Source organism: Otolemur garnettii, unplaced genomic scaffold, assembly GCF_000181295.1.
Source record: "Otolemur garnettii isolate 467f Iridium unplaced genomic scaffold, OtoGar3 scaffold00074, whole genome shotgun sequence".
Lineage (NCBI taxonomy): Eukaryota > Metazoa > Chordata > Mammalia > Primates > Galagidae > Otolemur > Otolemur garnettii.
In genome coordinates, this window is record NW_003852469.1 from 9,859,648 (window position 1) to 9,883,017 (window position 23,370).

Here is a 23,370-nt window from a genome sequence, read left to right on the forward strand (position 1 = left end):
AAACAGAGTCTCACTCTGTCACCCTGGGTAAAGTACCACATCATAGTTCACAGCAACTTCAAACTCTTGGGCTCAATTGATCCTCTTGCCTCAGCTTCCTGAGTAGCTGGGATCACAGGCACCTGCCACAACACTTCTTTGTTTTTCTATTTTTAGTAAAGACAGGGTCTCATTCTTGCTCAGGCTGGTCTGGAACTCCTGAGCTCAAGCAATCTACCTGCCTCTGCCTCCCTAAGCACTAAATACAGACATGAGCCATTGTATCTGGCAATATTATGGTATCTGTATATTTAATTCTTTTCAGGAACTTCCGTACCATTTTCCACAATGGCTGTACTAATTTATATTCCCATCAACAGTACAAGTGTTTCTTTCTCTCCACACCTTTGCCAACACTTCACTTTCATTGCTTTTGTTAATAGTCATTCTAGCAGGTATGGGTGATATCCTATTATAACTTTCACTTCCATTTTGCTAATGATTAGTGGTGCTGAGTGTTTTTCCATATACCTGTATATCTTCTTTTGAAAAACGTCTATGCAGTTCTTTGCCCATTTCAAATTGGGTTGTTTTCTCGCTCTTGTGTTGTTTTAGTTTTTAACATATCTTGGATATTAACCTCTATCAAATATAGGGTCTGCAAATATGTTCTCCCATTTAATATGTTGTCTTTTCACTCTATTTCCTTGATAGTGCAGAATATTTTTAGTTTTATATAATCTCAGAATTCTGTTTTTTGCTTTTATTGCCTGTAGTTTTGTAAAGTGTGCTCTGGCTTCGGGGAGGGATGTGTGCAAAGTAAAAGCATCCTTCCTACCTTCTCCTTGTGTCTCTTCTTATTTCTGTGTTACGGCCATGGCTCTAATCTCTCCCATAGATTTCTTAGCTTCTGTGGAGCAGTCCGGAGTCCTGCCCACCTTCTTCCTATTCCCTTGCTACTTCTGGTTGACAAGAAAGCCGAACACTTCAGTAAAGACCTATGTTAGAAGCAAAGATATTATGCAATTATTGAAGTTTAAAAGGTCAACTTATCCAGCCCCGAGGAGAGATATTATTTGTTGAATTTCATGATTCTCTCCTCTTTCCTGAAAGCACTGTGAAAAAACACATATATGCTTAAATTAGTCAATTTAAGCTGAATTTTTGGGATGTATAGAGTTTTACTACCACACTTGAGATCAATGGAGATGGTTCAGCACAAAGTGAGGCATAAGTACAGATTATGGCATTGAGCAGATGAATAATTTGGAGCTTCTTCAGGCATTTATTCAGTATTTATTAGAAGATAAACATGGGGGAAAGGTAAGGAGGAAACTTCTGGAGGTAGTTTAATTTCCACTCTCAGCGGCTGTTCCACTCAGCAGCCCAGCCTTCTGACCCACACCCCGTCCAGCACAGTCAAAAAGCCTGTGAATTATCCAGACCACACTTTTGGAGAGGTCTGCCCTATAGGGCTGTCGTCCTTACCCTCTGTCCAATCTTCTGTTATAGATTACCAAGTTATCCCACCCAATCACATATTCCTCTCCCTCAGAGGAGTTGGGTTAATGCAGTTTTCTTCCTTTTAAATATATTTCTTGTGATTTTTTAAAGTATGCCTTATAGATTATCTTGAGGCTTGAGGGGACTGGCTGCCTGGCCTGACCTTTAATCCAACTCAATTTGGGAACCAATGGCAAGGGAATAATCAATAAAAACCAATACCCTACAACATCAATTTATCAGAAATAGCCGGTCTGCCCTATAACTCATTTTCACATTCTTCTAGAAAATCAATAGCGAGATGGCTCCATGCCATTCCAGGCTGTAATTCTCAAAGGAACAGCTGGACACACACACATACACACACACCCCTCATCATTGGAACTGTGTTTAGTGAAACATATAATTAAGGAATATGGCAATTTAAAGAGGGACTATCAAAGTAAACTAATTTATTACTTTGATATCGATTCCTTCACTTAGAAAATTTCATTATAGCTTAAGTCATCTTACCAACTTTTTGTATAATGAGTAATAAGGTTTCGTTTTTTTTTTTTCTTTTGCCTAATTCTTGCCTGACACTTGTACCAAGTCACGAGAGTATAGTAAAATTGGGGCTGTATGATTGTGCCTGTTTGGTTAGAAGGTGTTTGAGAAGGGAAGTGGGTATGTTTTCCTTTTTAGTTTTTCTTTCAGAACTGAGCTGCCCACTCACTCCTGAATAAGAGAATGTGGGGAGAAGAGGCATATTTTTACTCGGGAAGATTGTGTTCTCTTTAATGCGCAGGCTATTTCAATGGAAATGATGCCTTGGAAAGAACAATTGTTATTTATAAAGAAGGCTCCCTTCAGTGGCAAGACTTGTCTAAAATTCCTAAGATGTTATTTTTGCCTTAGAACATTTCTCTGAGTTTCCAGCTATCCCCTTTTCAGGTCACTTGCCAGAAAGAGATTGTGGTGGTTTGGGGTGACTTGTCGAGGCTAATCAGAGCCCTGGACAGGGCTATCCCCCACTTGAAAACTCCCTCTCAGTCCTGTGTTGTGAGTTTATCTTCTTTATTCCACCAGCTTAGAACATCACACTGTGTGGGGCTGTGGAGGTCACGTCTCTTCCACCTGCCAGGTCTCCAGGTTTTTTCTAACCTCCCCCTTAAGGAACAAATACCTTTGTGATTGGTAAGATTAGAGAAAGTTTGCTGGTGAATGAAATCACTGTATTAAAAAGTACAAACTGTGTGCCCAGGTCTCTAACAACAGGTGCAATTTTTTAAATTTTCAATTACTACTTTAAGAACTTTACATATGTTAACTCAATTAAGCCTCATAGCATTCCTCCGGAGATGCTACTGTTTGCACTTTTTTTTTTTTTTTTTTGGGGGGGCCGGGGCTGGGTTTGAACCCACCACCTCCAGTATATGGGGCCAGTGCCCTACTCCTTTGAGCCACAGGCACCGCCCTTGTTTGCTCTATTTTTAGATCTGGAGAGGGAGGCTCAGAGGAGTTGGTAACTCACCTGAAATCAGTTAATCAGCAGAGGTGGGATTCAAACCACGGCAGTCAGCTCTGGAGCCTGTGCAGGTCACCGTTGTGCTGGGCTCTGCTTTACTGTCCTGTTCATACCTTCTCCATGGTGTGAGCAAACCTGGGCCACACCTGCCTCCTTGGCCAGTGGCACCATTTCTTCCTCTTCTACTCTAAAATGTCCTGTGCATAAGTCAACTCAGATTCCCTGGAGGTCCAGGCATTTGTCTTCCTCTTTTCATTCCTCATTTCTAACAATTTACTTACTTATATTGATTCTTTAAGTTAGATTCTTTGGGAAAAGTCTCTTTCTATTGGACTTAGAACATAAGAGATGTGTTGTAATTCAACTTTTGCTGGAACACTGTTGGAATCTCAGACCCTTGTCCAACTAACAGATTTTGGGTTCCCATTCAGCTTTTATACTTCACAGAGCACTTCCTTGGGATTTTACTAAAGAATCTAGGGGTAAAGGGCAGGTAAGATTTCCTTGCACCACCATTTAGGACTATTCCTTGGTCCTAAAACTAGAATCCTTTTAAGAACACAAGACTTTATCCTAACCCCTAACATTGTAAGCCTATGTTAGATTTGAATTGTAGATACTCAAGTCACTAGCTTTGTGTGCGTTTAAATGGGGATTTAAATTTATTTAATGTTCGTGCATCTTAGCAGAGATTTCAATTCTCAAAGGTGGCTGGGAATTTTTGTACTGGGGCACCTATTTATACTGATAAAGGTTCTTTTTTTTTTTTTTGAGACAGAGCCTCAAGCTATCCCCCTGGGTAGAGTGCCATGGCATCATGCTCACAGCAACCTCCAACTCCTGGGCTCAAGCGAGTCTCCTGCCTCTGCCTCCCAAGTAGCTGGGACTACAGGCGCCCACCATAGCGCCGGCCATTTTTTGGTTGCAGCCATCATTGTTGTTTGGCAGGCCCAGGCTGGGGATTCAAACCCGCCACCTTAGGTGTATGTGGCTGGTGCCTTAGCCGCTTGAGCCACAGGCGCCGAGCCCTGATAAGGGTTCTTTAAGTCACAAGCAACTCAGACTGACTAAAGTAAGCTCAGAGGTGACGTTATTAATGACCGGAACCATTGTATATCTGGCCCAGTGACCAGCCATCAGGAACCAAGATTATTTATCAGTTTATCATTTGTTCTCTCTTTCTCTATCATGGATTATATATGTTTCTTTTTCCTAATCTGCTACATTCTTTTCTCTTCATGTATATACAGCTACTGGTTTCTTTTGCTTACTCTTAGCTTTCTTTGTCTCCACGTTGGACAACACATGACTGTTTATTGCTAATGTCTCTCTCGCTCTCTTTCTCACACCCCCCCCACTTGCATACATCATGATCTCACTACTATAGTTTCTACAGATAATTGAGTGTTTTTTATCTTTTTACCGAGCCCAAATTTCTAAGATAAAAATATATCAAAATTATCTTTTCAAGTCAAGTGATAAGCACTATTACTCATCCTATGAATGAAATTCCCTTAAACCGTTTAATCAGGGAATCCCAGGAGGGGGCTGTGGTCCTACAGTGCAGTTTCAGGAGGTGTCATATAATTGAAAGGTCCAGAAAATGTGTCCCAATCATGGTTTTTACTTACAAGACTGTTTTGTAAGTAAATATGGAAAGGTTAGGGTAAAGCAAAATGAAGATGTCCTATGGAATTCCTGTGCAGAAGAAAAAAGATTCCTTTGTGGGTGTATTCAATAACTTTTTATGGCATAACAAATCATTCCAAAATTCAGTGGCTTAAAATAATAACATTTGTTACCTTATAAATTCTCTAAGTCAGGAACGCAGGTGTGGCTTAGCTGCATCTTCTACATCATGGCCTCTCAAAGGAGGCCCCAGGCTGCCAGCAAAGGAACAGGTGGGGAAGGAGCCACTCCCAGCCTCACATAAGTGGCTGTGTGGCAGGGTTGAGCTCCTCACAGGTGTTGGGCCGGGGGCCTCCTTTCTAGTCTTTGTCTGGAGGCTTCCCTCAGTTCCTTGTCATGGAGGCCTGTGTTGGGAAGTTCACATCTGACAGCTGGGCTCATCAAGACGAGCATGCAGGAGAGCAAAAGAGGGAGAGGGCAAGGAGAGTCACAGCCTGTTAGAGTCTTGAAAATGCTGTCTATCCCTTTCCCCCAGTATGCTATTCATTAGAAGAAAGGTACCAGGTATTTCCCCCATTCAAGAGGAGGGCTCTATATGAGTGGGATCATTGGAAGACATTTTGGAAGGCTCCAGTTTGCCCTCTGGCCCCTAATGTTCCATATCCCTCCCACGTGTAAAATGTATTCTGAAACTCCCCCAGAGTCTAATCCCCTAATCAGGGGAAGCCATGGTTTGGGCCTCTCACTCTTTGGATTGGATAGTTTTGTTTTAGAATAAGGTGACCAGATGTCCCGCTTTTGGTGGGACAGTCCCAATTTTTAACAATTTGTCCTGTGTCCCGCAGCATTTTTAAAAAGTCCCGATTTTTGGAAAGAATGCACGACAAGCTAGAAAATAGAGGGAGAATGGGAAGGGAATATACTCGGCTGCTGAAAAGGTTAATGTAACTCCATTTGGGAATGAAGAGGTTAATGTAACTTCATTTGGAAATGAAAAGGCTAATGTAAACTCCCTACTCCCCTCCTGGGCAAGGTCGCCCAGGTGGAATCGGTATCAGAAGGAGACTGCTCCCTCCCTTGCTTCTAGGCAAGGACAATTAGCTCAGAAGGAGCCAAACTGTCTGGAACAAACAAGTAGCCCTCCCATCCCCCCACCCCCCACCAGAGTAAGGTGACCAGACATCCCACTTTGGGTGGGATGGTCCCAATTTTTAACAATTTGTCCCACATCTAGCGGCGTTTTTAAAAAGTCCCGATTTTTGGAAAGAATGCATGACAAGCTAGGGAACATGGGAGAACGTGGCTGCCATGTGGCTATTTCACCAGGATATGAGTTTTATATTATTTTTGTTAATTTATAATGTTAAACTTTAATAATAACAAATAATTCTTGAGAACTGCTTATCAAAGTTTGCATTGTTGTCAGGCCCCGCCCCCGTCAATGGTGTCCTGCTGTACCAATGTTAAAATCTGGTCACTTATTTTAGAAGAGAAATTCCTCATCTTCTTAGAATGCATTGAGAATTTACTCTGTAATATCACTTACAAACAGAGAAATGAACACTCATAAACTGGGCATGTTGGCCCAAGAAGACTAAGATCAGACTAATATTGCCAGCCTCACTTTACATCTTTCCTTTATTTGCTGATCAAAGAAAACCTAACTCTTTAAAAATTTTAGTCCTCATTTTAGAAGCTAAAACACCCACCAGGCTCGGCGCCTATAGCTCAACCGGCTAAGGCGCCAGCCATGTACACCTAAGGTGGCGGGTTCGAATCCCCAGCCTGGGCCTGCCAAACAACAATGACGGCTGCAACCAAAAAATAGCCGGGCGTTGTGGCGGGTGCCTGTAATCCCAGCTACTTGGGAGGCAGAGGCAGGAGACTCGCTAGAGCCCAGGAGTTGGAGGTTGCTGTGAGTGTGATGCCACAGCACTCTACCCAGGGGGACAGCTTGAGGCTCTGTCTCAAAAAAAAAAAAAAAAACACCCACCAAAAGAAGATTAGCTGTAAAGTGAAAGAAATGGTGCTTTCTACTACTTAAGGGAGTATCAGAATTTCCTATCCGGAATTTCTGCTTTTAGTATTGCATTTTTGGTTAGCCCTGAACAATACCCATCACGCCGCTGGTGATACTGGTAAGATGTAAAAAAAAACTGGGCAAACTATGAGGCCATTCTTTAAGTGCCACAGAATTTAGTTATGTGGACAGCATGCTTTAAACCCAGTAAGGAATTGGAAACTCAGTGACAGATAGGATGGGTTGGGAAGGCTTTGGAAAAATGAGAATGCAAATGAAGATTGAAAAATAATTCAAAATTAAGTTAAGTAGATGAACGATATTACAGATGGCTGGAGTTTAAGGTGAAACAGAGTTTTAAATTTTGGAGGAAAATGTCAACAGGGCTGTCAGTATATAAACTACACAATTGGACAGTAAATAACATCTATCGATAATGATTCTTCATTATGGGGATACAGAGAAGTAGATATCAGCTCCAAGTCTTGTCCTTAAGGCAGTTGTTCTCAACCTTCCTAATGCCGCAATATATTTTCATTGTTAAAAATGGGTCACGACCCACAGGTTGGGAACCGCTGCCTTAAGCCATGTTGAGTCTAATTGGAAAGATAAGGCATAGACGTAGAGTAATAAATGGCTGAAAATTTAGATCCCCTAGTGGGTAATATAGATAATAAATATTACAGGTGCTCAGAAGTGGAAGGAATCACTTCTATAGTGAGATTTAGGGTGATATAAAAGAATTGTACCTTCCTAGACACCACCAGGACCTTGAACCCAGGCTTGGAATGCCAGGCTGTTTGGACAGGTGGGCACAGAGCAAGATGATGGTTTTGATAATGAGAATTTCATACACTCTCAGGAAAAATAGTAAAAGTGGTAAGTCAGAAAGGGGCTAGATTTTTGGAGAACAATTTTATCTAGAAAACAGGAATTACTTAATTTTGCATAAGGAAATATGACTAAACACAGTGGGGGTGGCATTTTGAAAGAAAGAAAAGCAAAAAAAAAAAGGACCATTTCGGCCAAAAGCAGGGAACACAACTGGGAGCCTCAGTTCTTAATGAATTATGGAACAGAAAACATTTCCATAGGTTGGCCAGAATATTTCCATCTGAGCTCTCCCCCTGGGCCTATAATTCAGAACTAGACGAGACAAAGGCTGAAGGGCTGAGTTTTCATAAACTGTTGTCTTGGGAAACTGGGATTGGTATCAGGTAACACTGTTTGGAATTGACTTATTCTGGAGCACAACCAATCAGCTCATCTGCTCCTTTATCCTGCTTTTCTGTGTGTGCATGTAGAAAGAATCAGAGTGACTTTGATTTGCCTGTTATATTCTAGTGATCCTGGAAAGGCAAATAATCATTACCAAGCACCTATAATCCTTAATGAAATAAAGCTGAATAGTGCAAACCGGTGTTGGTGGACCTTGACCCCTCCAGCCTGTTCATTCCTAATTCTCAGCAGTTTTTTATGTTGTGACTGACTTTAGCAGTTCTCTCGTGGTTCTTTTAATTTGCTTGGCACCACATAGGCACCAATGCCCTGTGTCTAAGTGTGTGGTTCGTGGACCAGAAGCATTAACTTTCAGGCCTCATCTCAGATCAAAGGAATCAGAATCTTTACTTGCATGCCCATCAAAGGTTGAGAAGCTCTGGTCTACTACATCTGAATTTCCTGCCTGAAGGAGGTACAGAGGCAGTGTCTCCCCAGGTCTCCAAGCCCTGCATTCATTATAGGCACTAGTTCTGGCCCCTTGAGAATTTTTCCCTTGCATGATCCATAGGAAGGAATTTGTGTATGTTATTTAGGAGAAGATTAATAAATAGATACCGACATAATACAAAATCATAGGAATTCAATACAGGATTTTATAAGGAGACTAATTTTGTTCGGATAGGCAGCTTCCAATTTAGTCTCCATTATTTTTCTTTTCTTTTCTTTTTCTTTCTTCCTTTTTTTTTTTTTTTTGGCCGAGGCTGGGTTTGAACCCATCACCTCCGGCATATGAGGCCGGAACCCTACTCCTTTGAGCCACAGGCACCACCCCTAGTCTCCATTTTTCTTTCAACTGGACCACTAAGCTTCCAGTAGAGCCCATTAAGAAACAAGGCCAGCAAACCGTTTGCAGTTTCCAGGGCCTAATACTTATAGGTGTGAGAAGCAGGGACACCTGAAAGGCCGAGTATTCAGAGCCCCAGAATCAAGAAACCCGGTTTTACACTGACTCTCATGTGCCCCAGAGTAGAGGCAAAGTCCTAGAGGCAAATGTCACAGAGCCAGGCCCTGCACTTCTGTTTCTCTCTTGTTTTATTTTGTGGGCCTAGAAGGAAAGAGTGTGTCACTGTACAGCTTCTGAAGAAAGCACTGGTGACAGAAAAGAGATTGGGCCCAGTGGGGTTCTAACTAGGGGATATTCACAGGCTCTGCTGAGTCATCTCTGGTCTTCAGAGTACCATTATTTTGGGCTGGCACAGTGGCCCACACCTATAATCCTAGCACTCTAGGAGGCTGAGGCAAGAGGATCCCTTGAGCTCAAGAGTTCCAGACCAGCCTGAGCAAGAGCAAGACCCCATCTCTACTAAAAACAGAAAAACTAGCCAGGCCATGTGGCAGGTGCCTGTAGTCCCAGCTGCTTGGGAGGCTGAGGCAAGAGGATCTCTTAAGCCTAAGAGTTTGAAGTTGCTGTCAGCTGTGACGCCATTTGACTCTACCAAGGGCAACAGAGTAAGACTTTCTCTCTCATAAAAACAGGCACTATTTTTGTTTTCTTGGAAGAAGTAACTTAACATGAATCATTTGAATAGTAGAAACATAATGCGCACAAAGATTACAATCAAAAAGAGAGAGAATTTTTATTGGGTGGTGCCTGTGGCTTAAGGAGTAGGGTGCTGAACCCATATACCAGAGGTGGTGGGTTCAAGCCCAGCCCTGGCCAAAAACTGCAAAAAAAAAAAAAAGAGAGAGAGAGAGAGAGAATTTTTATTGCAGAACAGAAAAAAAAAAAAAAAAAAAAAACCCTATTCCATGAGGGATCCGACTGAAAACATTATGAAGAAAATTAAAATGCAGTTTTTCTTTAGAGACTTGCCAAGAAATAAATCAAGATTTAGGCCAAGCTGTAGTCAAATAATAAAGACAGTAAAATAATGGCCTGAGCCAGAATCTAATAACAGGTGTGCTAATTTTCTTCTGGGACATAATTTTTCTCTCTCTCCACCTCCCTTTTCTACCAAAGAGAAATCATATTAAGACAAACTTATTTGCAAAATAGATTTTAAGTCTTATTTTACTTGCCCTGATTATTTGCATAAAGTGCAGCAAGAGAAGTGATTGGCTGGATAGGTTCTTTGTAAATTGACTTTGCTAGAAATTCTATAAGAAATTTCAGACTAGACTTTCACAGGCCTTGCGTCTAGGAAGCCAAACCAAGAATTTGACATCAGACTGTGCCTGTAATATCTGTGCAAAGGAAGCCAAACCAAGAATTTGACATCAGACTGTGCCTGTAATATCTGTGCAAAGGAAGCCAAACCAAGAATTTGACATCAGACTGTGCCTGTAATATCTGTGCAAAGGAAGTCTGGATGACTTCCTCTCTTCTTGAGGTCTCTCAAATCTTGAGGCTCCTAGCCCTTCAGAAATTGCCATTTCTTACTGAATGGTCAGGAACCTTATGAAGGGAGCAAACACACAAGGACCTGGGGTGGTTTTTCTAAGGGGCTCTTCATTGGCTCTGAAGAGTTCATCTCAATTCCTCATATTAATCTAATTGTATCTGAAAACATACGCTTCCACTCAAAGCTTTAGTACCATGGTTCCCCGAAAATAAGACGTACCCCAAAAATAAGCCCTAGCAGGATTTCTATGCATTTGTTAAATACAAGCCCTATCCCGATAATAAGACCTAGTGATGGGCATGGCTATGCAGATACACTGCATAGCTACACCCTGCATTTTGGCGCGGAGAGAGACAGCCCCTGAAAATAAGCCCTAGTGTGTCTTCTTGAGAAAAAATAAATATAAGACAGTGTCTTATTTTCGGGGAAACACGGTAAATAACACCAGTGTTTCCAGTGTATCCTTGTACAAGAAAAAACATATGCTTATTGATCTTAGGCAAGTAACTAGATTGCCATAAAATAAGAATACGCGTGAATAGTTTCCAGTCTTGGAGAATTAGGTATGCGGAAAGGTAAATATTTCAACTTCATTCCCCAAATTATACTCTACCCAAATGCTATAAGCTATAAATAGCTCAAAAGAAAAAAGTTTTCCTGACTCAACTCCAGTCCAAATAGCAGCCTTTCAAAAGGAAGTTGTCCATTCACCTTGGAACTGCCACCCACACACCAAGCAGCCCTTCATCTGTCAGGGGAGAGTTGTTTATTAAGCACTGTAGAATCAGCAGCTTTTCACACAGTTCCAGAGTCAGTCCCAGGGGGAAAGAGGCTCTCTGCTCACTCCCCAGGCAGCATGACCCTGTCCACAACATTCCTATTGTATCACAGAGCTCTCTGGCCACTGCTGTCATTTAAGACAGCACAGGTAGCTCAGGTGTCCTTCAGTCATAGGGGTGGCTTTAATGAATGTCCCATAACAAGGGCATCAATGCCCCTCAGTTCCGGTAGTCGTCCCTGGGAGGCGCTCACAGGCTATTGCCATAAGGCCCAGGAAAGGCTCCACAGAGGGCTGTCAGGTGGAGAATGGTCCCCACCAGCGCTCCAGCTTCCCCTCTACCCTGTGTGGTCTGGGCAGTCTTGCTGGTTTCCCTTTAGCAGGTCCCATTAATATCACTTAACAGGTAGATTTACATGCCTTCTATTTTACCGTATTAGATAAGGGAAACATTCCCTGGTCAGACACATTATCCGTTCTCATGAAACGCTTAGGGAAAGGAGACAAAAGTACGCACAACCTGTCCCAACGTTCCAACTTCCATAATACTGTGAACCCTTACATTTTCATGTTCCAGCCTCTGGAACTTCTCTTATTCCACCCCCAAACCCTTTTATAGTCTCTTGTGAAAAAAATCTGGAGTCCCCTCAGTAGGCTGGGCCTGGGGACCTGGGCCCCTTTGTCAATCTCTATCTTGATTAAGCTGCCTTCACAGTGCTGGAGGCAATTGTTGGTCTCTTTTTTTCCCACTGTAATCTATGTCTTGTGACCTTTTAAATTTTTCTAATCTGTTCCCCCCCCCCTTTTTTTAGGTCATCATGTCAACTCATTTATCTCTAGCTTCAGTTGCCTAAGCAATAAAGTGAATAATTGAATTAGTTCGATGGTTCTTAATCAGGGGTAGTCATGTGAACCTTCTGGAAGGGGTAAATACAAAACAATTGGTTGAGGCCCTTTCATGCTGGGAGACCAGCAGTTTCTCCCTTTGGTCCACCTAACCTTTGACAGTTTTGCATTAAGACCTGCATTTTAATCCCATTAATTTCTACTTTATTCATTCCATTTCTTTAATAAACATCTAAAGATTTCCCCCTGATGAGTTCCATGGTCTCCCCTCTAATTATAGTTTGCTCAAAAGGTAAAACAAAAGTATTATTATCTCTTTTTAATACTATGTGAAAATCTTGTTAAAAAAAAAAACAAACTTTACTTTTGCGTTAGTATATTATCAATACAAAAGCTAATGATTTTGTTTTCGTTTGGTTTTTTGAGACAGAGACTCACTCTGTTGCCCAGGCTAGAGTGCCAAGGCATCAGCATAGCTCACAGCCATGTGAAACTCCTGGGTTCAAGTAATCCTTCTGCCTCAGCCTCCTGAGTAGCTGAGACTACAGGCACCCACAACAATACTCACGTGATTTTTCTATTTTTAGTGGGGATGGGGTATCACTCTTGCTCAGGCTCGTCTTGAACTCCCAAGCTCAAGCTGTCCCCCCAGAGTGTTAGGATTACAGGCACAAGCCTCTGTTCCTGATCACAAAAAAGCTAATTTTAATAAAACCCTTACACAAATCAACCCAATCTCAGTCAGCCTTTGACCACACACAAGACCATATTTTTACAAAGCTTTTATACCTTCTTAGAAAGTGTTTTCAATTTTTGCCTTTTTCCAATTTTCTAGATTTTTTTTTTCTTTTTGGTCAGGGCTGGGCTTGAACCCGCCACCCCTGGTATATGCGGCCAGCACCCTACTCCTTGAGTCACAGGTGCCACTCCATCCATTTCTTTTCTTTTTATTTCCCCATCCATTTATTTTCATCTATATCATTGTCCATTTTGAAACGAAGTTCAAAGTTTGAAACAAACTTTAACCTCTAAACTATACAAAATTACTTTTTCTGTGGCAAAAACCACATCCTCCTATCTTCTTCATAACCTTCTTTACCAAAACACATCTTATTTTCCTTATGCATTCTGTACATACCGTCAACAAAAGAGAACCCCAGCTCCTTAAAATATTTTAAAGAAGAGTCTGAAGGGCATGGAGACTCCTGGAAGTTAACGTTATTGTCGCACATTCTGCTTGGAGAAGCCCAACTCCCGCTGCCCAGCCTGCCGTGTGCCCTAATGCTCAGAGATTTGTTTCTGGAATTAAAAAGTGGCTTCTTGGATTTGGAAAAAAATCCTGTGATTTGGAGCAGTGGCTGCAGCAATGGGAAAAGAACTCGCCAGAACTACCTTACTAGGGAAGAGGTTTCGGAGCAGAACACGAAGGGACTGGACACTGGCAGGGACCAACACCTGTGAGGTTCCTCCTTCTCAGTCCACTGTGGGCCTTACAATTGCCCACCTTGCTTAACCAGCCCTCTTAGACTGTCAAAAGCAGTCCTCAACTTTCAGACCCTACTCTAATATCTATAGCTCATTTCTCACGAACCACTCGGTCACTGTCTACTATCTATACATCCTGGGTTGAGTATCAAAACCCCCACTGAAAACCCAGAAACAGAACCTCAATTCAGGTTCTATGAGTGAGGAGATATTGTCTCTCTTGTAACTATTAATGCTAACAAAGCTCAAGGTCACAGAGCATTTTAATATCCAGACATCTTTACACTAAACTTTTATTTATTCTCTTTTGAGTTTTCTTAAGTAGCTCAAGATCTGGAAGACCAGCTTGAACAGAAGGAATGCTGCTCTAGAAGGCACCACAGATTATTTTTTGCCCATCAGCTAAAAATCTGAGAGAAGATGCAAAATTGGTGTTAAACAGAGGTTTCCAGGAACCTTCAGTGTAAGTTCTTGCATCTTCCACTCTCAAGTTTATTTCTGGTGTTTTTATTTCCTCCTCAAAGTATCAACTGGTACTTGCCATTTTCTCTTATCATTAGTTACCCACCTCTGACCTAGCAATGCCTCTCAGCTGCATTAGATTAATTGCACCGTTTGCTACAGAATCCAAGGAGGATATAAGAGAAAAAGTTAATAGTTGACTCAAGATAATTGTCACTAAATCCTAATCCCATTTGTTCAGTGCTGTGAAAAACCAGAGGCTCAGAGGACTCTAAAACTGGAAGAGTACTTAAGGCTGTGTTCAATAAAATATGCCCGAAGTCATTCAGCTAATTGGAAACATTCATCTTCTAAGTTACCTTTTGTATTCTCTTGGACAACAAAATAGATATCAATAAAGTTGCAACCTGGCTAATCTGGAACTCAACAGGAAGACTTCTATCCTGCGTCCAGCTAAGGGAAATGATGGACAAATATGAAAGGTAAACATAGAGATGTTAATATTATTGATACACCAATTGAGTTTTTTCCATTGAACAAAAAAAACTTCGGGGTAGCAAAGAGAAACAATTAACAAAAATTAATAAATAACCCATGGATTGAGAGAAAATATTTGCAAATTATCAAGCTGACAAAGAATTAACAACCAGAATATACATATAGAAGAAATTTAAGCAACTCAGCAGCAAAAAAAAAAAAAAGAAATAATTCTATTTAAAAAATGAGCAGAGGATTTGAGTAGATATTTCTCAAAAAAAGGCAGAGGATGGCCAAACAAGTATATAAAAAGATGCTCAATATCTATAATCACCAGGGAAATGCAAATTAAAAGCACAAGGAGGGGGCAGCACCTGTGGCTCAAGGGAGTAGGAAGTCAGCCCCATATACTGGAGGTGGCAGGTTCAAACCCAGCCCCAGCCAAAAAACTGCAAAAAAAAAAAAAAAAAAAAGCACAATGAGATAATATCTCACACCTGTTAGAATGGCTATTATCAAAAAAAGGAATGATGACAAGGGCTGGCAAATATCTAAAGGCGAACCCTTGTGTATTATACAAATTAGGACAGTTATTTTGGGAAAAGTGGGGAGATCCCTCCCCAAAATGGAATTACCATATCATCCAACAATTCCACTTCTGGGTTTACATTTGAAGGCATCAAAGTTGGTATGTCAAAGAGATGTTTGCATTTCCATTTCAGCACTACTCATAGTAGCCAAGATATGCAATCAGCCTAAATATCTAAATGGAGTAAAAAAAAGTGTCATATATACACAATGGAATACTATACAGCCATTAAAATGAAGGAAATTCTGTCATTTGTGACAACACAGATGGAGCTGGAGGAGATTATGCTAAGTTAAACAAGCCAGAGACTAAAACTAGGTTTTCTCACTTATGCGTGGGATATAAAAACATTGATCTCAACCATAGCTCAGTGGGTAGGGTGCCAGCCACATACACCAAAGTTGGTGGGTTTGAGACTGGCCCAGGCCTGCTAAACAGCAATGACAACTGCAACCAACAAATAACTGGGCACTGGTAGTCCAGGTCAGAAATGGGGCGGTGGCTGCGTTCAGGCTTTCTGGGCTGTTGGGTCGGTCCCGCCCACAGCTGGGGCGGCCCATGTCGAGTGGCGCCCACGGCGAGGAGGGCTCAGCTCGCATGTGGAGGGCCCTCACCTTCTTCGTAGCCCTTCCCGGGGTGGGAGTGAGTATGCTGAATGTCTTCTTGAAATCCCGCCACGGAGAACACGAGAGACCTGAGTTCATCCCTTACTCCCATCTTCGCATCAGGACAAAGCCCTTTCCCTGGGGAGATGGTAACCATACTCTATTCCACAACCCTCACGTGAATCCACTTCCAACTGGTTATGAAGATGAATAAAGAGAACCTAGACCACTACCCAGACATTGGGGACCACAGCATCAGTTTGGACCATTACTCTGCACATGGACCAGAGAAAGTGTATGGGACCTTAAGCTCACCTTCTTTTATCATATGATTACCAGTCTTCCATCCCTTTACTTGTGGCAGGAGATGGTTTAAATAAATAAACTAAGATTGGTCATAAATAAAAAAATAAAAAATAACTGGGCATTGTGGCCAGTGCCTGTAGACACAGCTACTCAGGAGGCTGAGGCAAGAGAATCACTTAAGTCCAAGAGATTCTAATAGTAGGTATTCTCATCTCAATGCTGTAAGTATGAGAGCATTTTGAAAATGAAAGGAGTGGAGTCAGAACAATTTTTCTGTAAAAAATAAGGCTTAGATATGTGCACTGAGACCAGAAAGGGTAAGTAATTTGCCCAGAGTCACACAGCCAAGAAAATACCCACGTCTCCTGAGTCCTAATCTGATGCTTGTTATGCTCTTGTTTAGAGCTTCTGATACACAAGTAAATAAATATTATTACAATAAGAAAAACAACCTTCCAAAGCTAGGCTCTCCAGGGCTTAAAGACTGCTGTAAATCTTAATTATTCGTTAAGATGAGGGTTCATTCTGTCGGGGAGCAGTTAGTACTGCCCTGTATTTTTTTCTAGTGGGATTTGACCTGTGGTGTCTCACTCTGAGAACTTCAAAATAATTTCCAGCCATCTTTGAATACCTCTCTGAAAATGGCTAGGAAACAGGTGGGAGCTTTACTTCTCAGAGGAAGAAACTAAGAGGGGTGAGGTGACTTCTGGAAGAGTTATTGATGAATGACTGGCAGAGCTAAAATAACGACATCTTTCATCTTCATTAGGCAGGGCAGAGGCTGCCTGTGTCCAGAAGAAGTGTGGCTTTTGGAGAATGTTCTCATCAATCATGGTGGACCTTGACCCAGTCCCTGACCAGCCTTGCCTCACAGCCCCAGAAACAGACATCCACATGGCTTATATATTCACACCAAGGCTCGGATGTTGACAGCGATTTATTTTATTACGAAATGCTCAGTTTCTTCTAACCATCTTGTCCTCTCTTCTTAGCGACCACAGGCCTCCAATGAGCCATTCCTCACACAGAGCTATTCCTCCACACGGGGAGAATGACTCACTCACATTAGCCAGCTCTGTCTGTTTCTAACCTTATTCATCTCGATAGGCAGTCAGGGATAGTCTTAGATATCTGTTCAGTCTATTCACTCCTTAATCTAACAGCAAAGAACCTATAACTTACTTGCTATGAAGTGCATATTCAGTTTGAATTTTGTTGTTGTTATTGCTGTTGTCACTGTTGTTTGGCAGGCCTAGGCTGGATTCGAACTTGCCAGCTCTGAGCCGCTGAGCTACAGGCGCCAAGCCTCACTTTGACTTTTTAAATGACTGTACCTGCCAAAAAACAATGACAACTACAACCAAAAAAAGGGCCAGGTGTTGTGGAGGACACCTGTAGTCCCAGCTACTTGTGGAGGCTAAGGCAAAAGAATTACTTAAACCCAGAAGTTGGAGGTTGCTGAGAGCTGTGATGCTACAGCACTCTACTGAGGGCAACATGGTGAGACTCTGTTTCAAAAAGAAATAATACAAATAAAAATATAAATAAATGACCGTACCATTTTTCCCAAGGAGTGGGAACTATTTTCTCTAATGTGATGGGGTAGCCACGAGTATTTGCTTGTTAAAAGTAACCACCCATTTGGGACCAGGCATTGGGTTAGGGAGCTATATTGTTTAATCATTATAATAACTTTATGAGGTATATGATCTTATCCCCATTCTAAGAGAATAAGCAAAGTTACACAACAGGTAAGTGACAGAACTGAGGTGTGGAGTGTGCATTGCTGACTGCCCACACAGGGTGCTTCAGCATTGAGAAGGGGTGAGACTGATTTCTGTTGTGTGGGGGTTACAATGCTGGCCATCTGCAGTTGCCATCGAAGTTATAGGAAGCCCTTTATATGTCTCTGGGGCTGAATACAGGTTCACAGTATGAGCACACGCGTCCCCATAATAGCTTTGCTGTTCTTTTGTGCTGTGATGTTGGAGGTTTTTAATAAGCAGGAATAGAAAAGAACACTCCTTCCACTGTGGAAAACAAGAGGGATCTATTGTAAGAGACAAATTGCAATAATGAAAATGCCAGACAGAATGAACTCATCCGAGGAGCCAGACTCCCTGAATCCTAATGTTCATACACCTTCATGGCAAGGAGAAGAACAAATGTGATATACTTTTTACTCTTTGTCAATTTCTTTTTTTTTTTTTTATTGAATGGTAACTATGTACATTAATGCACTTCTGGGGTACAGTGTGGGGTTTTCACATGCAATCTGAAATACTTCCATCAAACTGGTCAACACAACCTTCATGTCATTTTCTCAGTTATTACTTTAAAACGTTCACATTCTACTCTTAGAAAGATTCACCTGTACCCCTATAAGGTAAACCTCAGAAGTGATCCCTCCAAACCCCCTCCCTCCACCCATTCCCCCTCCCTTCTCCCTCCCCCCTCCCCATATTCTTAGGCTATTTGGTTATAGCTTTCATATAAAAGGTATAAATTAGTTTCATAATAGGGGTGTGTACATTGGATACTTTTTCCTCCGTTCTCGTGATACTTTGCTCAGAAGAACATTCTCCAGCTCCATCTATATTTTTTACTCTCTTACACCGCGCTTGTGCATGTGTGTATATGTGTGTGTGTGCACCTGTGTGCTAACGGGACCCAGCCAGGGGTTCCCAGCCAGAGACATCCGCAGCAGCATCAGTCCCTACTTGACAATAAAAAGCACAGAAGATTCACCTCTGAAAAGAGATCCTGGCCCCCGCTCTGGGAATTAGTTCAGGAGGATGAAACGTGAGCGTCTAGCCTCTCGAGCTTTCCTCCTTCCATAAGTGAAGCCAGCTCAGAGTGGCTTTTTAGAGACAACAGCTCATTTCGGGTTGTCTCCCTTGCATATGACCTTGCCGCGTCCACTCAAGTTCTTTGGGGGGTTATTTGTTTGTGAGAGGATACCCGGGAAGGGTGAGGTCTAGGAGAACAGACGTCTTCTCAAGGAGACCCCAAGGATATACCTGCAAGGTCCTCTTCATGGTGACTCAGCTCTTAGGAATTTATAGACTTAACCTCCTGGAACCTGGAAATTTCCACTTCTGTGAAATCCTGTAGTTCTGTGGGGTTAGAACAGCATTTCCCACTCGATTCAACCTGACCAATGAGAAAGGAACCCCTTGGTTGGAACTTTTTGACTGGATAAAAAGGGAAAGACCAAGCCAGTGGGAGAGCGTGGCCATTTTGAATTGTTCTATGCCGGAAACTCCGCTGGCTGAAATAAAAGCCTTTTTCCTCTCAACTACGGTGTTTGAGTGCTCTTTCTCTCCATTGGGCCTCATCTTCCTGCAACAGTTTCATCTAGAAATTCAACCAAATTTAATTCAACTCATCAAATATTTATTAAAAGTACAATTCTGTCCTGACAGTGCGTTAAATGCAAACTATGAAGGGTAGAGAGCAGTGATTTTTCAACCAGTGTGCCATGAACATTTTTAAAGGTCATTAATTGAATTATTTTTGAAAGAAGTTCAAAGCACAGTGAGTATATTCTTTTTTTTTTTACTCCTTTTTTGATCAACATAATTAAGTGTGCTGTGAGATAAAAAAGGTAGAAAAACACTGAGAGACATTAACAATCTCTTATTTTTTTTTAATTTATTTTGAGATCATGCCCTGCTCTGAGGCCTGGGGTAGAGTTAGAAGTGTCATCATAGCTCACAGCAACTCAAACTCTTGGGCTTAAGCAATCTTCCTGCCTCAGCTTCTTGTGTAGCTGGGACTACAGGTACGCACTACCATGCCCAGCTAATTTTTCTATTTTTTGTTGAAATGGGGGTCTCGTTATGTTGATCAGGCTGGTCTTGAACCCCTCATCTCAAGCAATTCTCCCACCTGGGCCTCTCTAAGTTCTGAGATTATAGGCATGAACCACGCCTCCTGGCCTGTTTCATTTCAAGGAGTTAATTTTATAATTGGCTGAGTGTTAAGAGTGCTAGGGCATGAGAGTGGGTGGCTTTTGTTTTTTAAATTTCAATAAATAAATTAAAAAAAAGAGTCCTAGGGTCTACTGAGCTGAGTCTTGAAGTATTTAGGAGGTTTTAATCACCAGAGTAAAGGGTGTCGTACATAGAGAAACAGCCTGGGTGCAGGTTAGAGGCAATGCCGTATATTAGGTCTGGCTGGTATGTAGATTGCATGAGGGAGAGCCAGGAATGACAAATTGGGACAGGGATGGAGAAAGAATCCTCATATTTGGTGATTAGAAGGTCACGAGTGACTTTCCCAGGAGTTTTAATGCGGCAGTGGGGTCAAAAGCCAGCTGGAAAAGCTAGAATTGAGGAAAAGTGACATGGGTGGAGGTGGAAGCAGCTAAATGTCATGCAGTCTTGTAAGACATGTGGAGGTGAAAGTTTGGACTGTAATGGGTCACCTGCTTGATAGTTTCCTTCTTAGTTTTTGGCTTAAGGCCCTTTAGCATATAAAGCATTAACTCACAATTATTTAATGGAGTGTCATGTAAATCAACGTGAGGGGCTAATGATTTGGATATTACACTCAAACAATTTCAGCCTTCATTGCAGTCTGAGAAGACAGCAGAGGAGCAGGATCAAGCAAATTGCAATGGTTTGAATGGTGATTCGAAGAAGACAAAAGAGCTTCCTAAGATGTTAGTTTACTGAAAGACGCTGAGTTTGATGGGAATTCAGTAGATTTCACGTAGCATGTGCAACCTGCAAGAAACGTTCATGTCCCAAAGCCAACTCAGGTAAGACCTTCGTTGGCTTGGCACCTGTAGCTCAGTGTTTAGGGCACCAGCCACATACACCAAGGTTGGTGAGTTCGAACCCAGCCTGGGCCTGCTAACCAACAATGACAACTATAACAAAAAAATAGCCAGGCGTTGTGGCAGGCACCTGTAGTCCCAGCTACTTGGGAGGCTGAGGCAAGAGAATCACTTAAGCCCAAGAGTTTGAGGTTGCTGTTAGCTGTGATGCTACAGCACTCTAATGAGGGTGACATAGTAAGACTCTGTCTCAAAAAAAAAAAAAAAAAAAAAAAGAGATAAGACCTTCACCAATTTGGCTGTAGCTTCTACTATTTTTAAACAATTAGGTTATGGCTTGGCCACTGGATCTAATTGCAAGCTATTATTTAATACCGTTTCAGTCTCTGAAGGAAAGATTCTTTGTTGCATTTTTAGTTCAGAATGTTCTACAAACAGTATTTCTAAATAAGCTCTGCAATCTGAAGCTGCTTTGTCCCTCTTCTGTCTTCAAGATTGTCTAACAGACCAATCAGGGTTTTGTTGTTGTTGTTGTGGGGGGGGTTGTTTTGTCTTTGCAGAAATACACTCAGGTCTTAGGAATTAAATTTAAAAGGTTTTGATGATTCCTCCTGGCTCTGTTTGGCATAAAGGTAATTGAGCAAAAAAGTTAACAGATTCAGAGGCTTGAGGTAAAGACAGGAAGAAAAACAGGGTTGATTCAGTTAAAGCACCATCTTCTTTCCTCTGTTCTCAGTCTATGTGGCCTAACCTTTCTATTTGCTTTTTGTAATTTAGCCTTTTACGTGCCTCAGGGTGCCAATTAAGAAATACATCCCATTGTTTTTGTGGGAATTTTGATCCTGCCTTTTCTAAAATGCCTTTCAAACAAACAATTCTATCAAAATTAAACTTTCCTATGTGGCCACTTTAATTCTAGATTCCCTTTGGAAAGGATAACCTACCTATCTACTGAACCCACTTCTGTCTGGCCTAGTCAGACCAAGGCCTCCTGTTTCTGTCATGATTTCGTGACTTCCAAAGGTTATATGCTCCCTCATAGCACAAAACCCTGGCTCTAAAAGCCAAAAAGATTAAAAAAAAAAAAAAAAAATACCTACCCAAGGCCCTTAACTGGATCCAATCCAATTAACTCTTGAATCCAATTTGAGCCTAGTTCGGATTTTGTCTAACACAGTCAGACACCTGGGCCTCTTAATTGAATCTAATTCAGTAAAATAGGAGAGAAAAGAGAAAAGGAAAGAAAGATAAAAGGCAAAAAGTTTACTCAGATATGGTGGCACCTGGAGCTCCGTGAGTAGGGTGCCAGCCACATACACCGAAGCTGGAGGGTTCGAACCCCGCTGGGACCAGCTGAACAACAATGACAACTGCATTGTTGCCATTGTTGTTCAGCGTTGTCGTGGATGCCTGTAATCCAGCTACTTTGGAGGCTGAGGCAAAAAAATCGCTTAAGCCCAAGAGTTTGAGCTTACTGTGAGCTGTGACACCAAAACACTCTACCGAGGGCGACATAGTGAGATTCTGTCTCAAAAAAAATAAAATAACTGGAGAGCTCAGAAATAAGTGGAACTCAGAATCCAAGAGCACTTACCCTGGATCCAGCTGCTACAAAACACATCACTTGGCTCAACTAGGCCTGGAGAGATGTGACTGTTCTCTGCTTCTGAATCCCGCCAACTACCCCAGCCTGTTAAAGAAAAATTTAAGACAATTAACTTTTTTTTTTTTTTTTAAACAGAGTCTCACTACATCACCCTTGGTAGAGTGCCGTGGTGTCACAGCCCACAGCAACCCCAAACTCTTGGGCTTACGCGAATCTCTTGCCTCATCCTCCCAAGTAGCTGGGACTACAGGGCCCACCACAACGCCTAGCTATTTTTTTGTTGCAGTTGTCATTGTTGTTTAGCAGGCCCGGGCCAGGTTCAAACCTGCCAGCCTGGGTGCATGTGGCTGGCCCTACTCACTGAACTACAGGTGCTGAGCCAAGACAATTAACTTTTAACAAAGATTAGTTGAGCAAGAAAAGTATTCTAGAGCTGGGTAGCACTCTGGACAGAAGATGGCTCAGAATGTCCTTGCCCCCAGTGAGATGAGCTGCATTTATAACCAGCAAACAGGAAATGATACAAGGAGCTTACTAACAGGTGCGGATTGGCACAGGCCTTCTTTGGGCATCCTTGAGAAGCTGTCAGCTTGGGGCTGATGAAGGGTTTGGCTGCTATGGCTCTCAGAGTCAGTCACTTGATTGCAAGGGTGTACCCCTAGGTCGGAGTGCAGCTTGCTTACCCATCAGGCTAACGTACAGCTCACTAAGCAAGGAGGCCATTCTGGGCCAAATCTGATACCCAAGGACGGAGGCCACTTTGAGCCAAATTTAATGTAATACTTTATTTACCACACTGTGACTACATTACACAGGAAAAACAAAACACACACATTTTTTCCTCTTGTCCAGCTGAGGTTTTGGGCCCTTTGGCCATCATCTCCCCATTCCCCTCACTCCCTCAGTCTCTGTTGACCGCGATTCTACTCTCTGCTTCTTTGAGGGTGATTTGGATTCCATGTAAGAGAGGACACGTGGTGTTTGCCTTATTTCACTTAACCATAATATTCTCCAACTCTATCCATGTCATTGCAGACACAAAATTTCTTTCTTTCCTAACACTGACTAGTACTCCATTGTGTACACATATCACATTTTCTTTATCCATTTATCTGGTGATTTCATAACTTGGATAATGTAAATAGTACTGCAGTGAGCATGGCAGGGCAGAC

General features: G+C 42.0%; 1 protein-coding gene across 1 annotated transcript; it reads left to right on the forward strand.

The window, feature by feature from the left end:
* The first annotated feature begins 15,377 nt into the window (after positions 1-15,377).
* Positions 15,378-15,892, forward strand: LOC100949799 (cytochrome c oxidase subunit 6A1, mitochondrial). Its single transcript, XM_012807705.1, has one exon. It carries the CDS (start codon positions 15,457-15,459, stop codon positions 15,715-15,717), a length of 261 nt encoding a protein of 86 aa, XP_012663159.1. The 5' UTR covers positions 15,378-15,456; the 3' UTR covers positions 15,718-15,892.
* Positions 15,893-23,370: the final 7,478 nt, after the last annotated feature.

Bases quoted from the DNA above. Each gene is read 5' to 3' on its own strand.
- LOC100949799 (XM_012807705.1), top strand. From the start codon at position 15,457: ATGTCGAGTGGCGCCCACGGCGAGGAGGGCTCAGCTCGCATGTGGAGG.